Source organism: Periplaneta americana, chromosome 12, assembly GCF_040183065.1.
Source record: "Periplaneta americana isolate PAMFEO1 chromosome 12, P.americana_PAMFEO1_priV1, whole genome shotgun sequence".
NCBI classification, from domain to species: domain Eukaryota; kingdom Metazoa; phylum Arthropoda; class Insecta; order Blattodea; family Blattidae; genus Periplaneta; species Periplaneta americana.
The window spans coordinates 35,738,815-35,760,046 of NC_091128.1; the positions used below are offsets into that span (position 1 = coordinate 35,738,815).

At 33.8% G+C, this 21,232-nt stretch overlaps 1 protein-coding gene across 2 annotated transcripts in view; it reads right to left on the reverse strand.

The window, feature by feature from the left end:
• Positions 1-21,232, reverse strand: part of LOC138710261 (lazarillo protein-like) — a 48,154-nt gene that overhangs the window by 17,839 nt on the left and 9,083 nt on the right. The window contains exons 2-4 of one of the 2 annotated variants that reach the window (XM_069840984.1): positions 17,389-17,539; positions 14,153-14,249; positions 3,978-4,108 (exon numbers count right to left, since the gene is read on the reverse strand). In XM_069840984.1, coding sequence (XP_069697085.1) covers positions 3,978-4,108; positions 14,153-14,248 — 227 coding nt within the window. In that variant the 5' untranslated portion in view covers position 14,249; positions 17,389-17,539. The remainder of the gene's footprint in view (positions 1-3,977; positions 4,109-14,152; positions 14,250-17,388; positions 17,540-21,232) is intronic. The other variant, XM_069840983.1, reaches the window with a different exon arrangement.

The window sequence follows — 21,232 nt, forward strand, 5'->3', positions numbered from 1 at the left end:
AAACTTTTGTTTTTATCTATTGCTCTTCAGTAAATATGAAACAAAATAAACATAGACAAAAAACATTAATTTCTTTCTTTTCTTGTGCCATTGCTGTTACTAGTGAAGTTACAAAAGCTTCCTTTCCTGTAATGTTAATATCTCAAGCCAGAGCCTTCTTTTGTTACAAGCCGGAGCCATACATCGGAAACACTGTAATTAACTGCCACCCAGAGGCCGACTATACAGGACACGTGTTTGTGCTAATGCCGATTTTCAATATAAATTAATGTTACAATATAAGTGTGTGTCGATGGAATTATGTTTGCGGTCGTACCAAACGTTAATTGTTTATGTATTGTAAACTAAATGCGCGTTGGTGATAAAAAACAAGACAATAAATGAAAATAAAATGGTTGCAGTCTTTGGGAATTTTTACGGTTATTGATGACAAAGTAATTGACTATTCTACTAAATATTAAATATTGTATAACTACACTTTTATAGTCTTATTTATGGTTTATGTGTATCAGAATTCTAGCCAAATTGTTGGGTCTCGCCTCCTACATCAATAAAGTTACGCCGTTGGTTTTCAAATTCATTGTAAACAGCTGTTTTGTGATCCCATAAATGTTGCAGTTTTGTTGAAGATTCGGAATGCCTGCTATACGTCAGAACTACCTATAATTTTTAGATGCATATAATCACTTTGTTGGTTTTCAAGGTTTGTTTATTAATATTGTTTATTTTGTAATAAATTAGGTATAAACATGTTTCTTTTCACTTTGTATTTTTTAGAGGATTTAAAGTTCACTGAGTTTACGCTAATTGACACGTACATGTACTTAATAGATAATGTTGCGTTTTGTTACGTATTATGTTGAAGGTATGTTTTTTTTTTCATTTTTTCATAGATTTTTTTTACTTGGCTTAACTGTATTTACATCCTCATACTTTTATTATAATAGGTATGTTAATAGTTTCTTCTGTTTACATTTTATTTTAGGCCTATTTGCATAATTTACATTCTTAGCTTGTTTTCTTTAGTTATATTTATTTAAAATTATATTTTAAAAAGTTTATAACAAATAATTTAGGATAACAGTATTGTTATGGTGACTGGCCAGGTTCAAACTAAAACTGGCTTCCTGGACATCTGAAATATTTATAGAAAAACACGACATAATCACATGAAATTAAAATGCATATGATATCCTACACCTTTCACGTCAGAGGTGAAACAACATTAAGTGGCAAAACGTTGTCAATTTACTACCACAAATTTGTCAACTGAATGGAACTTAAGAATACTGCGTAGGAACTTACGTCTTTATTGCATTATTGATTTTATTACTTTCGGTGCAAGGAATATCTTTTTATTTATTTATTTATTTATTTATTTATTTATTTATTTATTTATTTATTTATTTATTTATTTATTTATTTATTTACCTTCGCACTATCAATAAAAACATGTTTTTTTGTAATTATTTTAAGTGGCAGCCTTTGTATGTAAGTAGCCTACTTACGCCGTATTCTGAAGTATAGCTAATTGATTGCAATAAAACACTATTTTCGAACCCGTAATAATTTACATCACTACTCTGAATCTTGATCTTACCTTTGTGCATGAAGTAATATTGAAAAAAATTCGCTTTACGTATAACGAAAGCAATGAGCAAACAATATCACTTTAAAATCTCCCGCCTCCACTCTGCGTTGCCAAACCTACCCATGCTCCGGCTTGTAACTAAAGAAAGCTCTGCTCAAGCCCATGGCTTCTATTTGATGAACCTAGTATTTCAAGCAGAGATACTGTTATAGAAGATACAATTCCAGTATGACTATGAAGAATATTCTACGTCATAATGTTCAAAATAGTGAGAGAAGAAGTCGGCCTGCAAAGTGAATGGCCGAATGTAGGCCTATGGAATGAAGAAAATATGTGGTCAAGAAAAAAAAAAAAGCTTATCCATGGATTGATTGTAAGCAATGTAAGCTAGGCTGTAAAGTGTGTCATGAAATAACTACATTAGGTGCATTAAAAGAAAGAGTGCATTTCTGTATCTAATTAATGGCGCTCATATTCAGTAAATTACTACGGATCGAACAGATCAGATCTGATCAGATCAGCTTAAGTCACTAAGAAAAAAAAATCATTGAACACAAGACAACCAAAGCTCATAATATAGCTCAAAAAAATTATTCATATGTCTGAAAAGCAATCAATTGAAAATGTTGCGAATAAACAAATGCAGCCTATCGTGAAACAACAAAAGCGAAATTTATATCAGCTTATTACACTGAGCAGAATGACCACCCTTACAGTAACCATTTCGGTTTACTTGAGCTTCAGAAGCTAAATGCAATAGGTATTGTTTGGTGTTGCCTTGTATTCTCCTTACAGTCTTACTTTATGGTATTTCTTTATTTGTTTTTTTTTTTGCATCCAAACCTTCCCCCTTCCCCAAAGTTTAAAAAACATAAAGAGCTCCGGCACTGTAAAGTTTGGGACTACAACCCTGGCTACCATTTTCATAAACTACTCATGCATACGGTACTTTAATATCACGTCTCTAGAAGTTTCGTTGTAGCCTATTATTATTATTATTATTATTATTATTATTATTATTATTATTATTATTATTATTAACAAATTTAATGACCTCTTTTGAACAAAGTGTTTCTGAAACGTTATTCGCTTTCTTCATGGAAAAATGCACAATACTAAACTCGCAGACGACTCTGTCGTGTGAGTATTCGATGTTGAAGTCAACTACTGTCAGGGAGAAGGAAGTTGATACATCAAGATAAACCAAAGTGAAGGTTGTTTTAAAAGAGAAAAGAATGGCTCTAAGCCAAAAAGTTTTCTTCTGCTATGTTTTTTTTTTTTTTTTTCGATAATAGAAGGTTTCATGTTTAGGCACTGAAGAGGCCTAATGGGACAGTGGAAGTCCTTGACAATTGCAGAGAGCCACGTTGCCGATTGTTAAAGAAACAAAAATGAAGTGGCCAAAAATATTCCTTACGATGAAGTTAAAGCAGAAGCTTCCATTACCTACATCGCAAGGAATGGTGGCTATGGATGAATCAAAATAATAACATTGAGGAAAACGTTTGAACTGTTAAAATGCAAAGGACAGGAGGGAAATTACCCAAATTTCATAGTAATGTTAATAATTTTGCAATTAATATACACCTCGATATATATTTCGAATAAGAGTTGTATTTTTTTCTTTTTGAAAAATTTCCATTTCTTTCTATCTCTTGGCAGGTATGTACTCACTTCCCTTCGTCAACAACAACCAGCACTTTTAAGGAAAAATTACTTGATCCCCTAAAAGGAACATTATAATATCGTACTTAATAATAATAATAATAATAATAATAATAATAATAATAATAATAATTTATTTAACCTGGCAGAGTTAAGGCTATACGGCCTTCTCTAACACTCAACCAGGAGTACTTACTACAATACGGATGTAGAAAATATCTATTTTACATTATTTTCTGTTCATTTTAATCTACCATATTACTAGATGTTTTGAATGTAGCCTCAACCTTCAGCGCAGTAGAGACAAGTGATTTTCTTAAAAAGTGTGAAATGTTGTAACAGTTTTTCATTGAACAATGCTTTGAACTACAGAATTATTCATCGTACGAATTCAACGAAAGCTTAGAATGGACGAAAAATTTTGCCTGTACCTCTCCAACAGGGACATTCTAAGTTCTCCTACATTACATATATCTACGACACGGCACTCACAGCTTTACTTCATAAGCTCACGGCTCATGAGCCTAGGTTCCTACGATTATTTTGGCAACAGTAAAGTGTTGATATTAACATATTTCAAATTAGATAAGACAATCAAGTGGAAGATAGACTGCGTTATCAGAAAAGTGTAACGTGAACCAGAGAACTTAAAGAACTGAGTACTAAAATGGAAATCTTTTCAATCACAGTTGTGATGTGAATAGACATTTGACAGCCTTACCTCTTGTCATAGTACATGTTCCTCGCAGATAGCTGGTTTTTGGACGTCAGGGTATACGAAGCGTTATAGCAGGAGTAACGGTTAGAGAAATGCTGTGGCAGAGTGTAGAACGCATACCATGCTCCGACCAACTGCAACACAGAACATAATACAGCAACTTACCACATTGCACATGAAGCTAAGGTATTCTTTTGAGCGAAGTTACATGCCATGATGTAGTCGTCGGCTCTATAAAAGGGTTCAAATCTTGAGTCAGAAAAGTATTTCTCAGTTACTTTCATGTTTAGTTGAGAATATTTTACAGTATCAGATATGACTCTAGAAACGTAAAGCAGAATTATTTATGGCTCCAAGCAGACATTTCAACAAATTAAATCTGTACTGTGTTCGGTTCCAGACAACAGATTCCGTGCGATTTAAACTGAATAATTCTCTGAACACAAAGCTTAAAAAACGAGGACATTGTTCGAAAAAAGAGGACAGAAATATGTACTTAGATTTAGGCTTAGGCCTATATTATACTTAAAAAGATGTCAATATATATTTTATTACAGCATACTTATGATAAAACTGAATAATATGAAATTACTTTTCAGTTACTACCAACCACTTAGAAAGAGATTATAGAGTGACCAAGTTGTCATGTAGAGCGCTCTTTGCAGTGTCGCTGCGAAACACGGCTGCTTACAACTTTGTGTATACGGAGATAAGAGTACGAAAAAAAAAAAAGAACAGAAAAAAAACATGCCTGTTGTGTGCGCTGCATATAACTTCAATATTAAAAGGAAAAAGACAACTGATATATCATATTATTTCAGGATAGATTTGTTAATTAGCAGCATTTCTTTTTCATGCGTAAATATGTAACAAAGCCCGGCATACCATGGAGTGTGTACAGAAAAGGAGTATCTTTTGCGGACCTCTGGAAGAGGAACTGTACAAAAGACCAGTGATGTGCTTTGTGTGGAGTGTGGCACTGTACGTGACAGAAATATGAACATTAAGAACTGAAAAGAAGCGACTAGAAGCATTGGAAATGTGGCTATGGAGAAAAGGTTTTGCTAGAAAGGATGGTTTAGGAACTAATAATGCTGAAACGCACCAGAAAGAGAAAAAGGAATTGTCTAGGTTACTGCCTAAGAAGAAACTTTCTATTGAAGGATGCACTGGAAGGAATGGTGAACTGGAGAAGATTTCGGCCCAAAAGAAGATATCAGATGATAGACATTAAGATATATGGATCTTATGCGGAGATTAAGAGGAAGTAGGGAAAAAAGGAAGATTGGAGAATGCTGGGTTTGCAGTGAAAGAGCTCACTTGAGCGGAATACTTTGAATGAATGAGTACCATACCAGAACAAGGACTGAGGTTAACTCCAGACTTCAGCAGGTTTCCTGCACGACTAAACAATAAAGATAATACGCAGCCAGAGAAATGGTGTATGCTACATTAAGTTGTTCAGGAGGAAATTGAATGTATATTGCCGTTTTTAAAAATGTTAGAAAACATCAAAAGGCGCTCTTGATGCGCACGCCTATATTTATTTCCATGGAGTGAAATTGTTCATTCCTCTGCTTCAGTCAGTTTTGAATATTTTTTTCCCCCACAATTTCCCCTTGGCTCTTTATAAATAATCGGCAATCATATCCGGTTGTTAGAGTTTCTCTTGTTTTCTTCTCATTGGAGTACTCTTTTCTTTTGCTTACAAATATAATTTTAGCTGAGAAAGATTACCTACAATTTATTAACCCCACGACTTTTCTTGGAACAAAATCCTTTTCTTAAGTGTTGGGTATTTCTTATTGAGTGATATTTGTTGTCTTAATTCTCATTTAGATAGAAAATTACACGTTGCCAATGTGAGTCTATAATGCCAATCCCAGAACATTAGTTTTCAGCGGCTACAATTATTTTCTTTCCAGGGGAATATATTATATTTAAATCCCAATACCTCTAACAATTAGTACCCAGATAATACAGATATATAACAATTTATTTTTCTTGTTATTTCATGATATAGCTAGTTTTTCAACGATTGGGTACTTCACCTCACTATATCAATAGAGAAATTATCGCTGTAAGATATCTCTTTAAAATCGTTACCAATCGTTAATAGTTTTGTCGTACTTTTGGTTATTCGCTGAAGTCTCAAATGTAATGATAAAATTGTATACAATACGTACTGATGTGCCTGTAAGTGAAATACTAACAGTAACTCAAGCCTAAGAACTGCGACCGATTTCTATGTTGCAAGTAAAAAAAAAAAAAAAACGCTGCTGCGCTGTCTCACGATAGCTAGCTACGTACTTCTTAGCGAAATTCTTCGCAAAGCACACTTATTTTATTACCGTACTCAGCACAGTGATATGTGCATTCCAGTCGAATGTTGTATAGTATACATTTTCCGACTTTCTTGATTGTGTTGAAGGATCAACAAGGACTATGTTAGAAGTGATAACAGTTAGTATGTAACTCGTGACCGAGAGTTCGCACAGTGTGCAATTTCTTTAATCTAGCTGCACATAATTCATTTTTCGACTTGATTTCACTATAAATTTTATTAAATATATGTCTCTGACTGTACGAGGCATCTTGTAAAGACACTGAGGGATAATTCTCATGGATATTAATTTGTTTTAGAGTTGCGTAAATATTACTATCTGGGGCCTGTTTCACAATGTTTACAAGCTTTGTAATTTGTAAACTTTGCTTGTAGATTGTAAACTTCTGTTTCACAATCTTTGTTTGTAATGTTGAACTTTACAAAGGAAATAAAATCTTTACAAATTAAATTTTGCTCACTTTACAAGCATTCTGTTTCACAATGAAGGGTAATTTTACAAACGTGTAAGCTTTACTTGTAAAGTTAGCACATTTTTCGGAGAGCCCATTTTTCTACAAAAGCTCTGAGATGTGTAAAGTTTGATATTGCAACAAATTCTGAATAAATACAATAAAGATATATTTATTAAATTAATTTTTGAGTAACTGGGTAATATTAAGAATTAAACTAGAGCAGTTTTGATGTTATTAAGTAGTTCTAATGACTCGGACGAAGATATTGAATTTAGGCCTAATCAAACAAAGACGTATACGTAAAATTTTCCGGCCAAGAATTAATAATATGTTGGTATAATTGTATGAATTTAATTAAAGGTTTCGAATGAGTCCCGCGCTGTACTTCAGAATACCGCATGAGTATTTATATACGAAGACTGTATTTAATAAATAATCGACTTAAAAAAGAAGTTCCCTGCACCAAAAATAAATTAATTCAATAATGCAATAACGACACTGAAGTCGTTTCGAGTCCCGTTTCGCTGGAATCTCTCCTCCAAGATATGGGACATCACATCCAACATGGAAAAGTTGTGCCCTAACCTCAAAGCGAGACCTGTATTGTTTTGCATTGGTTTAATATACCAGCTGTCAGTCCTGTGAGTTCCGTGCGTTAGTAGATAAGCACGAAATTTCTAAGTTATGTGTGCAAAAGTGCCCATAGGGTAATTGATGTTGTTAAAAGAGTTAAATTCGAGACAGGTTTTTGATAATAAATATAATAAATAAATACTTATTAAATTGATTTTTGAGTAAGTGGATAATATTAAGAATTAAACTAAAGCAGTTTTGATGTTATTAAGGAGTTCTAATGACTCAGACGAAGATATTGAATTTAGGCCTAATCAAACGAAGACTTATACGTAAAATTCTCCGGGCAAGAATTAATAACACGTTCGTATCATTATATAAATTTAATGAAAGGTTTCGAATGAGTCCCGCGCTTTACTTCAGAATACCGCGTAAGTATTTATATACGAAGATTGTATTTAATAAATACTCGAACTTAATAAAGAAGTTCCCTGCACCAAAAATAAATAATTCAATAATGCAATAGCAACACTACTTACGCGGTATTCTGAAGTCGTTTCGAGTCCCTTTTCGCTGGAATCTCTCCTACCTACAAGATATGGGACATCATATCCAACATCCAAAAGAGAAAAGTGATGCCCTAGCCCCTAACCTCAAAGCGAGAACTGTATTGTTTTGCATTGGATGCATACTAGCTGTCACTTCCGTGGGTTAGCAGATAAGCACGGAATTTCTAAGATATCAGTGTGCAAAAGTGCCCACAGGGTAGTTGATGTTGTTAAAAGAGTTAAATTCGGGGCAGGTTTTTGATCACCAAAATGTTATTTACTATAGCACAGAATTTTTATGCTGCTGATGGGAATCACTAATGTTTGAGAGGTTAGGAATGCAACATTAATAAATACTGATGGATCAACACAAACAATTAACCTGATTTTGTGTTTAGACATCGTAATTATTTTATCAATTTTCATATTTGTACGTGGACCAAATCTTTATTTACTTATTTAACTGAATTTTATGCTAACTTTGGTCATTTAAGTAATAGAATTATTGGTGTACTCGACCAATCACATCACATGAAACTCCATTGTCGCCAATATATAAAAATCTAAATATTTTTAATTTTTTTAACAATACGTTATATTTTCTGTTGGTGAAATATGAATCAGCAAGCTTAGAATAATCTATTTTAGTACAAAATATAAACATATGTATCGACAGTAGTAAAAATACAGCGATTGTAGCTCTGCTCCTTAGCGATTTTAGTAAACTGTCGTTGGCGATATTGTGTAACCAATAATGCGTATTTGTAAATTTCTTTACCTGATTTTGTAAAGTTCGTCAGACTTTACAAACTAATAAAATAGCATTGTGAAACACAATTTACAAGCATTTGTAATCTTTTAGTTGTTATTTGTAAATTGTTAATTTGTAATTTGTAAGGATTGTGAAACGGGCCCCTGCAGAGTGTTGAATTCTCACTCCCTGGTCACAATAGAGAGGGCTTACTTGCAAGTAACATTAAGGACTAGTAAATTGTATTTTATTTTCTTTTTTACGTGGAATTTGTAAATCCAGGTATGTTCTTCAATATAATGTGCAGTTTAGCTAAATTACTGAAATAGAACCCCCAATACCTACGGCTTTTTTCGTATGAGGGATATATACATATATTTTCCAAAAACTCTGACTTTAATTTCAGCTATAAAAATACCAGCTCCTATTTCATGTCAAAACAATTTATATATTTATATTCCGACATCATTAATTGTGCGAAATATTGTTTGCTTGGTTGAGTATATATGTGAACCTATCCCATATTATTTTTTTTTCTGGGGCGTGGCAGGCTATACAGGCCTGCCAACTTTTTGAAGATTAATACCGGAGTTGTGCTGAATCACGGAATAGTTAATTTTTAAGTAATGTTATTGCCCTATTAGGACTAAAAGATATTCCCAGTATTGTTGAAAATAAAATTGAGACAATTATTGGTGATTTTCCATCGAACATTCTGTCTTCCTGGTTAAACCCTAAAGTGGCAGTCCTTTCCCCGAAAGTAGCGCCACAATTAATCACAGAAGAGTCAGATGTAGTTCAAAAGAAAATTATTGCTTTGGAATCTAACAAGGTGTGTATTGAGGACAAACATGTGGAAGTGCAACAACAGTAATTATGGCCATGGTTATTCGTACTGTTTGTAATATTCTAATGGAGAATAATACGGCTCAGAATACTATAATTGCTCTGCACTTCCCAAAGATTTGAATAAGGACCCAGTGACGAAAGTCACAAACATTACGGACCTACTGCATATAGTTATCTCTCCACACTTCAAGCATGGATTCGTTGTTTTGAATATCTTCTAGGCATATCACCTACGGATTAGAGGTTAAACAATGACAGATCAGAGATGATACTGACAAGTCGATGTGCTACAGGAAGGAAATATTTAGAGAAAAATTCCAAAAGTGGTATGTGTCTTCTGGTTCGTGGAATGATATGTAGATGAGGGCCTAGTATTACAGTAAAATAACAGAAAATGTTTTAACTGTCACCCAAAGCCCTAATATAACAAGATTAAATTAATAATTCATCCAGCGAATCTGTATGATTCTGCAAATATTTTCTTCTGGATTTGAAAAAAATTGGCATGTTTTCCAATTCACAATGTAGCCTACGTATATCAGGAATTCAACATTGTTTGCTACAAGTAAATTTTTAAAGATAAGGACGATAATTAATATCACTTTTTTAATAAATCCAATTCTATTGATATTTATTCATTTTGTCAAAATGCATCCCTAAAAAATTTTTTTTTATATAAACGTAATCACACTTTGTATACAAATCAAATATATGCTATCTTACAGCAGTGGCGTATACTGGTTAAAGGGTTTGGGCTACCACTGACCCTATTATTACACAAAATATATTTTAAAATTCCTATAATAAAATTCCTTATATATTTATGTGAATTCCAGACGTCTTGATTGGGACGAAAATACGTTGATGACTTCGTCATTGAAATTACAGTTGGGCCACTTGCAAAGTTTCTGTAGAAATGACTTTTCAATGGACATCAGTGCCAAGCCGGATAAACGTTCTTGTGTATGAGTTGATCTACAGTAGGATTTTATTCTCTTCAACGCAGAAAATGTTCTTTCTACCGATGCTGACGTAGCTGGTATTGTCACAATTAATGTTGCCAATTTAAGGACTTCAGGAATAACTTGGTTCAGCTGGTTTTCATATATGGCAGATAATATTTCATGGATAGGTTTGTTCGAAAAATCAAAGACTTCTGCTGAATATATTACACTTAATTCATTTTTCAAACGTATTTGATCAAAGTGACTGTTATAGGACTGAAATAATTTGTTTAGTGCCTCATTCGGGAAGTTTTCTCTATAAGCAGAAAATTTTTGAGAATCTAGAAGATGTGTGAACTGAAGCTTTCCATAATCAGAAAATCTGTCAGTAATTTCCATATGCATACGATCTAGTATGCTGTAGTACAGCTGCCTGTATTTCAATTCAGCATCTCCTTTTCTTCGCTTTAATGGTGGTTCCATTGTATTGGCTGAAGAATTTTCATTTTCCATATTACTCCATATGGACGGAAACCCACTAGTCTGAACTCGGATATAGTATTTTTTTAACTTTGATACCTCTTGCAAGTATTGCAAGTAGTATGCTATGTCTAGACTTTTTGTCTGAAGAATATTGTAGAGCACATCTGTATGTGCGAACACTCTAGCATAGACTTCAAGAAGAAATATATTCTGAAACTGTGTGAAAAAATTCTAATATCCTTGAGCCTGCACAATTACAGCATCATCCCAGTTTTCTTCAGAGTCATTACAAATGATATTTTTAAAGAAAGCAGTCCGTTTTTCTCTGTATTCCTTTACTGTATTTACAAGCCGAAATGTAAAATTCAATCTAGTTGGTGCTACTTTTGGGAGTTTCTTGTTCATAAATTCCTTGAGTTTTCTGATCTTTTAGGAGATGATGAGAAAAATGCAGCTAAACCCGACAGTGTTTTGAAAAAAATGCGGCATTCTGGAATGGATGAAGTAGTTTGTTGCAAAACTAAATTGAGAACATGGCTGTAACAATGGACAAATAGTGCTTGAGGATATTTTTCTTGAACTTTTGTTTTCAAGCCATTAATATTTCCCGCCATAACTGAAGCACCATCGTATGTCTGTGCAATTAACTTATTGTCGACATTGTATTCTGCTGTAACACCTTCCACATGCTGAAACAAAGCAGCATTTGTGAATCCTATAAACCATTCTTGAACATTGGCAGTACTGTCGACGTATCTTAAAACAGTGGACAATTGACTCTGATTAGAGCAGTAACTTGTTTCATCAACAACAATGGCCACAAAAGGTTTTATTTTCTTTATCATAACCCCACTTATAGCAAATATTAAGTCATTCTGAATTTCGGGAGAAGTACCACGAAATACTGTTGAACTCTCAAGAAGATTGGCCAGTAAATAGTCAAATTCACTTAAGGAACTTAAATATTCAATATAATTTCCTATATTGTCTGATTTCACACTCTCGTTATGCCCCGAAAAGCCAATTCTTGTTTTCCAAGAAAGCAGACTGCGTTAATAAGACGCAGTAAAATCTCCCGAATTTTTTTTTACAAGAGCATTGTGTTGGTTGATGTGAGAGCTTTTTGCTTATCTAGCTGTAAATCAATTCTTGTCTTTCCAAAGTTTGCAAAGTTCATGCTACTACAAATATGAGCTTTTGATTTGTCGTATTCTAGGACTGCCGTTCGAAGGGAGTTCATATTAGAAAACCCCTCTTTTGACCACACATTAGTTTCGCGGCTAAATAACAAACATGGCCAGCAAAATAGTTTAGACAGTTTAGAAGTACCACACAACCAATTCCACTTACCATATGATGTTGAAGTGAAATGGCGTGTGTACTCACGCTGTTTTTCTTTTACGTCCATGGACAAATTTAACTCAGGAGTTGGTCTTTCCATTTTCACAATTTCAACTTTCTCGTTGTTATGTACGACGGTTAAAAGGCACTTTTAATAAACCTTCTATTACACAGTCATTTTCAACACAAACCTCTCCAGCAACTTGTTCTGTCTATTTTTCACAATATCACTTAATTGGGAAATTAAAAACTTAATAATTCACAATTAATATAAGTCTTAGACACTCGAACAAATCACAGATTTAAAATAATGCACTGCAAGAACACAATCACATTCAGAGCTAGCGTACTAAGCGTATTGTTGCTTCGCGCCTGCGAAGAAACCGATCACGAGAGCGGCAACTCACGGCCCACACTGCACGATAGAAACAATAGGGAGCGGGGGGGACGGGCAGTTGTGCGAAGGACAGCGTGCGCGGAACGGTCACAGGCTACCTCACGTAGCAAGCGGTTTCTCCAGCGATGCCGCCTTGACAACTTGTTTCTTTTCGAGAGCAGAGAGCGCATATAAATCTAACAATTACTTTAATTTTAATTACTATGGTAAAACTAATAATACAAAATTATTACATTATGTTATATTATAAACTTTTTCTTTTGTAATTTCCTTGGGCTACCGCCGGTAGCCCCGGTAGTCCCGAAAATACGCCCCTGTCTTACAGTTCTACATAAAGTCTCATGAAAATATGTTAGATGGGAAAGAAGTTATTAATAATTTTGTTTAAATTCACCATTGTAAAAGGGTTGTTCCACTCACACAAACGTAATCAGAGTTCAAACTGAAATCAAATACGCTGCCTTGAAGTTCTGCATAAAGTTCTATGAAAATCTGTTGAAAAGGAAAGAAGAGAATAGATTTTAAAAATTGCACACAATGTGTCGTATGAACATGGGGCTTTCACTGAGAATTTTAGGAAAGAATTACGCATGCTATAGGATATTTACCTTACTACATTGAGAACAGACATTCCAAGCGCAAGTAAGAAATATATTATGCTTGCTTCCATAGAGGCAGCATGGTCAAAGGAAAGTGGAAAAAGTTGCAGCAATCGACTATTGCGTACTTAATCCGCTTTCAAATAGGTTTTGGCTGTACCTGAGCAGTAATGATCACAATAGTGCTGGTGACAATATACACTAATGTTTAATGTAGCATATTTTCAGTTGGAGTGTGGAAAGTGTAGCCAGTTTTTATTATGTATCAGCTTGAATGCCATGTCGTTTTTATTAAAGGACTAAACTGTAAATTTAAACTTTATGGTCTTATTGTATTTTCATTTCTTTCATAAAAATAATTTAACAATACCTGTGCACAGTACCACTTAGGCCGTTTCTTAATTCGAAATCAAGAATAATTTGTGAATAATTGACTTTCGTGGTCTTTCTTTCTATTAGACAATATTTGCAGCTATGAAAATATTTAAGTATCTTTTATTTGTAATTTATGGTTTTTTAAATTTATTTCCGGACTTTACGTACGTAGGTCTATAGTAGCTATATCATATTTGCTTCAGTGAATTTGTTTCGTTTTAATCACTTTTATAGGCCCATTAAATACCGATATATATTATTTGAGATTATGAGAAGCGAATGTAACTACTGTAGGCACATTGTGTGAACAATGGAAACTGTAAAAATCTATTACAACGAAGAAGTGAAAAATTGTATAAATGGTCCAAGTAATAATAACGAAAAATAAATCAAGGTGATTAATAAGTCCAAGGATTTCCAGAAAATTATTAATACTACAAATTCTCAATTAATATTTTTATGAACTCATTTTCGTGAAAGCATAATTAAGATATGTCTATTCTTTAAACCATTACATACTCTTTCAGGGATCAAGTCGTCCTGTTTGGAAGTCTTCAGCTCACAAGACTGTGCTCCTCCCAAAAGACACATGACAGCTAGTAGGACCACAAGCATGCTGGAAATGAGAATTTGCATTTGCAAACTTAGAATATATTGTATTTAGTTCAGGATTACATAACAGGCCATTGAATGAGAGAATGTGAGTTAAGGCACACTTAATTGATTAACGTTAATTTAATTACATGATATTATATTATACATTATTCGAAGTGATATTAAATATTATCGGTAATATATAATTAGAACACAATGTTGTTCGTAACATTCGCAATTCTGAGGGACATGATCCCTGATGGAAAGATCCGACATACGACAATGTTCAGTCCTACATCTCATTCATAGTGCCATAAACTCCAAGTGAGTGAAAAGATCCAACGATAAAGCTTTCATACAATAATTGACAAAGTTTCGTGAAATTCTACTGTATTTTACGTCGTGAATGCATTAAGTGAACGTCGATATGCTGTAAAGTTTGAATAACACAAGTTAGGCCCTACATAAATTTTAATTCGTCTCATGTGACGTCAGCTGCTTACGAAGTGTTGTACGTGAAATTACGGAAAATCTGTCAATGTTTAAACTGCAGATATATAAAAGGTTGGAAACGTAACTTCAAGTAATTTATATATCATCGATTATTTATGAAGATTTTAATTGGTGAAACGTAACATTCATGTGCATAGTCGTCTTTTCAGTCACTATTATGTGCTATGCCATAAATATTTTGAAATATGCATGAAAGACTATGAGTGCACAATCTAAAAAACAACTTATAATAAGGAGCTTCAGTTCTACCAATTCTTTGAATAAAATTTTATTTAAAACACGCATTTGCAACAGAAGTCTGTGATTAGTTTGTTGAAAATATTTTCTTTCATTTCACTGTCAAAAACCACTCTACAATAACATTAAAGTTCATAATTATTTTTGTAAAACTAAAATACTTACATGAACATGATAATAATAGTTCGTATTTAACACATTTGAGTTCCGAAAACAGGCACAAAATTTCAAGTTCACTTTCCAACATAATTTGTTTTTGAAATAGTACGCTTCCTGCAAAATTTGGAACATTTTTCATAGTGGTAGTATGTAATAATAAATGAAGTAAAAAACTATGTACGTAAAAATTATATCTCTATGTTTGTGTATGATTTATTATGACGCTGTACAAATTACATGAGATTGATTATCGAATAATTTTTTATGCATTTTTGTTTGACTGTTATTTATATTATTAAAAACTTTTTCCAATGCTTTTGCTTACATATTATGTCACTGGATATGATGCAGTGAAGAATGTGAATAAATAATGTAACATCATTGTCAGGGTCGAATGTAGAGCGTTATGGGCCTAGATGAAGATAATAATTGGGATCCTCGAGTAAAAATTGCAGATTAACAACAATAAAATAAAAATAATATACCGGCAATAATAATATTGGAAACAACAAATATAATAGTAATATAAATAATAATAGGAATAATAACTCTCCTCTATGATGTTGAACAAAGGGATCATCTTCACTAAAAATCACACACTTTTATTAACACTTCCCTCCAATACTGTTCTCTAGATGAAAACTTTCGGCACTCTGAGGAGGCAAAACAGTCAATTGTATCTTCAGAATGAATCTAAGCCAAATGTCATGTTTAACTTTTAATTTACATCATCATCTTCATCTTCAAGGATTAGGCCTTTCGACCTCTTCCGTCCTATCCATCTCTTCATTGGTTTTGCTCTCTCTCTTCTCCCTTTATTGTAAGATATTTTCGGGAATTGATCAGAAGTCTGTAATTTCTTTTGAAGGTCTAATTCTCTTGTGTTGCCCATTTCACAACTTAAATATTTGAAAATTTTAACTTGTTTTACTATAATAAAACTTAAATAACTTCAGCCGAATTGTGCAATGCTATTTACCAGTTCACTATTTATCAATTCTGGCAGGAAATTGAACGGTGTTCTCCATTTACTTTGGTTACAAACAATGTTAGAAAACTTGTCATGACATAGCCAATATTTGGGAATGCAAACAAAATATTATTATGATTTTCCATGTAGCTTAAGTATATTAGATATGAGTAGAACCTTGCATTCCCCGATTTCGTAACTTGCGTTGGGCAATCCCGTGGTATTTTTAGTTGGTTATTTTACGTTGCTTTATCAGCTGCTATGGTTGTCTAGTGTCTTAGTGATATGAAGGTAATAATGCTAGCGAAACTAGTCCAGGATCCAGCGTCGAAAATTATCCAGCACTAGCTCTTAATATGTTGAGGGAAAACACCAGAAAAAACCTCAACCAGATAACAATTCCGTGGTCCAGGTACCACTAGGTTTTTCTACAGGAGCGCCGGTTCCCTTATGGCATCCCAACAAATCTCCATTTCAGTCTCATCTATTGTGGATATAGTAGACCTCTCACGCATGGCGTACTGTGGTCAACGACTAGTTCACTAAATTTGGTCTATACAACTGACTTCGTCTTGGAGAATGACGAACAATGAAATACTCGCCACTAGTATAAAAAGAGTGTATATTTGCAAATATTTCATATTCACTTTCAGAGATGCAACAAAGTGATGGCATTCAGATATCAGCTGTGCGGAAATAAGATCTCGTTTATAAAAATTTGCAAATTTGTACAATATTTGGATACATATAACGTAATAATTGGTTACTGAAATACAAATTATTTGAATGACTCCACTGTAACGTTAATTAAAACAGATGTAGATGAGGGAAAGAGCATCCCGGACAACTGAATGATCGCAGACATGAGGCCTAAAATTACTGGTTTATTTAGAGGCACTCTGCCTGAGATAGAGGGAAGATAGAGAGGAAGCAAAAAACATTACCATTATTGTTGAATGAATAAAATTTTGCTCCAAAAAATAATACTTTACTTGACCCAATATTTATTATTATTGCTATTGTTACTTCCTTCATTTTTAGGCCTACTTAAAACCCATGGCCCCAGGTGACCGCCGGGTTCATCCTTGAAATAAATCGGTGCAGATCACAGTCCATATTCAGACTGGGGAATGTTTTAGTTTCAGATCCTTCGAAAAGGCATGTTATTAAAACAATTGCTGTTTTGTATTCAGCATATTAATCCTATTTCTTTGTTTTCATTTAAAATGTTACTTTTCAGAAGCAACTACTTAGTAATGTAAGACAAAAGCATTTTACTTACTCGAAACAGTGATGAAACTAGATCTCTTGACGCGCCAATCTCTTGTAGCAATTATTGCGTGCTTGAAATCCTTTATATAATACACGCAAGTAGTCGTTGCATGCAATTTCAAGTTATTTACGTCCTTCAGGGTGACATCCAGGGATCCATACTTTTACATAGGGTAGATAACGTACAATAAATCAGTTTAATGATCATAAAAAAGAAGGGAGTCACGTAAAATACGTTTTTTTACTTCAGTATTTTAAACAATCATTATATTTAGTGAAAATATTGCATATGCCACATTTTTGTACCGGAGGCGTAAAATTTTATTTTTAACTGGCAGTGTTAAGGTTATTCGGCGTTCTCTTCCATTCAACCAGTGTTATACAAAATTACTACATTGCTATAAACAAAACATAATTATTACATAATACCATACGATACAATACTATATAATACATAATTAATATAATGCAATAACAATTCTTTTATCTTCCCAACACACCAATAAAATACGTAATAATTAATAATATTAATAATAATAATAATAATAATAATAATAATAATAATAATAATAATAATAATAATAAGTGTCAAACCTAAATATAATTAAATTATTAAACTCGATTATAATTAAAACTACAATTTCAATTTGAATGCGTCCGTAAGAAATCGTTTAGCTTTTTCTTGAAAGTAGTTATTGCCTGGTAGCCCCTAATCTTCTGAGGTAAAGAATTCTATTCACGGTGGACTGAGACAATAAAAGAGGATGAAGCGAAATCAAAGATAATTTGGAGTAGAAATGTGGAGAACTCGAAACAAAGAGACAGCGAATGAAGTGTCCTACGGTTATTAAGTCGCAGCCAGGATAAATATTTGAACGAGGTTGTAATATGGTCAAATTTCTGAGCATTGCTGATGAATCTGACAAACATATTGTGCACACGCTGCAGCTTGTTTGAAAGTTAAGTTGCCAAACTTGTATTATGTCTCAATGGTCAAACAGTGGCAATACGAGGGTTTGTGCTAAAGTCTGTTTTAATTTTGGGAAGGAAGTTTTTTAACGGGTTAAGAGGATGCATGGTATAGCATTCTTTCTTGAATATTTATTTTATTTGGCATTCCCAATTTAAATATTCGTCTATGTAAATGTCGAGGTTTCTGACGACAGAATGGTACGGAAAGGTGGCATTATTTACTGCAACGATTGGGATATGTTTGTTGTTATTGTATTCAGTAGTCTCTTATGTCCAATTATTACAGCTTGTAACTTAGTAGCATTTAACCTAATCCCGAACTTATTCGCCCATGAAAAAGCTAATTTTCCAATAGTTGCATCAATTTCGTCTAGTCGGGCATGTATATAGGTAGAGTTTAAGTCATCTGCGTAAATGTGATACTTGCAGTAGTGTAAGTTTGTAGTCACGTCATTAATATAAATGGAGAAAAGCAGTGGACCAAGCATGGTACTCCTACTTTCGTGTATTGCCAAGGGGAAAACCGATTTTGTACTGAGACATATTGTTGACGATCACGAAGATAAGGGTCCATCTGATTAATGCAGTTATCAGATAAATATAACATTCCTAGTCGTGCATCTAGTAGGTCAAGATCAACTGAGTCGAATGCTTTACTGAAGTCAAGTAGAGTTAATATGGTCACCTCGTCTCTGTCCATTGCTTCTCGCATGTCTTCAGTCATTTTGAGTAGGGAAATTGTACTGTGTCTTGTTCTGAAACCAGATTGGTCTTCGTTGGTACGTTTTTACATGTTTAAGTGGTGTGTCAGTTGTCGGTGTAAGATGTGTGTCAGTGCTCTAAAGAGAGCGGGGAGACTATTTATTCTCATGTAGTCGGAGTTTTCGTCTTGGGTATAGCAGGGGCGGTTATTCAGGTGAAGTAGGTGAAGTGCCACTTCACCTAATTACGTGTAAAATACAATTTTATCTCGTATTAATAATTAATTCTACTTATTACCGGTTCCGTATTTCTAAAATAAAAAAAGTTTCATTTTCAGTCGTTGTTGGCAGTGTTCAGTTATATAAACAGTATCTGTAACCGCCCGCAGAATAGAATAATGTCAACTGTTACGAGCGCCGAGCGGTGTCTATTGGAACCTATAATACTGTAGAGGTGAAATTATTTGGGCTCCCATTCTCATACAGCACTTGGTTTCCATGGTAACGTGACGTCACACACTGAAGAATGATTGTATGAGTGAAGTGCGTTTCTGACTCTTTCAGTTACGGAGAACTGTCAGACTTGTAGATGGAGTAACCAGTTTGCAGATCTAACAGTACTAATAATAGAGAAGGGTTGAAAGTGGTCTCCAAGGCCGGGGTCTATTGTTGAAGGGCTGTGAAATTTTACAGTATGTACTACCTGACTCGAGAAAAGTATCCTCATTCCTTGTGTCTAAACAGTCAGCCTTGCAACGGTAAATTAGCTGGCTATATGCTATTTTATCAGGAATGCACGCCACATACATTCGTGAAGTTTAATAGTTCTTTTCCGCCACGTGTATTATTTTTTCTTCTCATGAGTTTGGCAGTTTTGTTCCAAGTCTTGTACTTGAAGGTTTAACGCGCGCGTAAATGTACACATGTAGTTTAGTACTTATTAACTTATTATTTAATGTATTTAGAGCATATTAGTAATAAGTGTATATAGTGTATTAATCCTACATCGTAGTGTATATTGTATGTTTAATCACTATAGTGCTATTATGCAAATACTTAGATACCAGTACATAGAAAATATTGATAAATGATTGCGAAATATGTATCCCGAAAATGGCACGGTTTGTAATATATTAAAAATGCCGTTTTGTAGACTTAAATATGACGATGAAAAAGATGTTTTAAATTCTGGACGTTCTACAGTTCCATTTGTTCTTTCTTTTAAAAAGTGCTAAAAAATAGAGAAGTTGCATAAATTAACTTTAAAAAATTATTTCGATGAAAGAACCTTTTCTGTTTGAAAAGATTGAAAATTTCACTCGGAATGCTGCATCACAGGACAGACTTTCATCATTAGCCCCATAGCTTTGCATAGAGATATACTGTCCACCCTCAGTTAAATTCAGACATTTTATGAAGACATCATCGACAGGTTTGCTGCTGTAAAAGATAGGAGGATTGACTTTGTATACGAGAAATTTGGTGAGTCCTGAAATAAATTAATTTTCCTGTTTGCATATGTTCTAGAACTAGTAAAATTGTGCGTAGTTTACGAATAGTAGGCCTGGGCCTACTCATTATATTAGCAAAACTGTTCATGCATTTATGTATGTGAACAGCACTTCACCTATTTTCTTTACGACGAGCCGCTACCGGGGTATAGGTGTTAGTAATGCCATTTTCCAAATTTTAGGAATGGTACCGTATTAGTTATGAGAGATGCATTAAATATATGGGTCACTGTCGGCACGATCACGTCAGTTATTTTATTAGACAGTAGGCTAATATGCTGATACCGTCTATGCCTTGTGCGTTAGATTTCAGTCATCTTACTGATTTTCTGACGTCAATTTCAGTAATCTATATAAAGTAAAATAACGTGTTTATTGTAGCCGGAGCATTAAATAGGATGTCTTCTTTTATTTGGTTCTTTTGTAAATGTTCGGGAGGTAGGGTTGTGAAATGTACATTCAGATCAGTAAGTGATATGTCAATGGAATGGTCTATACTTGCTACTTCTGTTCTCTTAATCTCATGGAGTTGATATTTTTGTGTAGCTCTTTCGTACTAGCGGAAGATTGAATGAGTGAGTGAGCGTGACGAAGTCTTGCGTTTCTGATTGACTGCTTTGTCCGGTTGAGTACGCATCTATAGTTACCGTAATCAGTAATTATTTTGTTC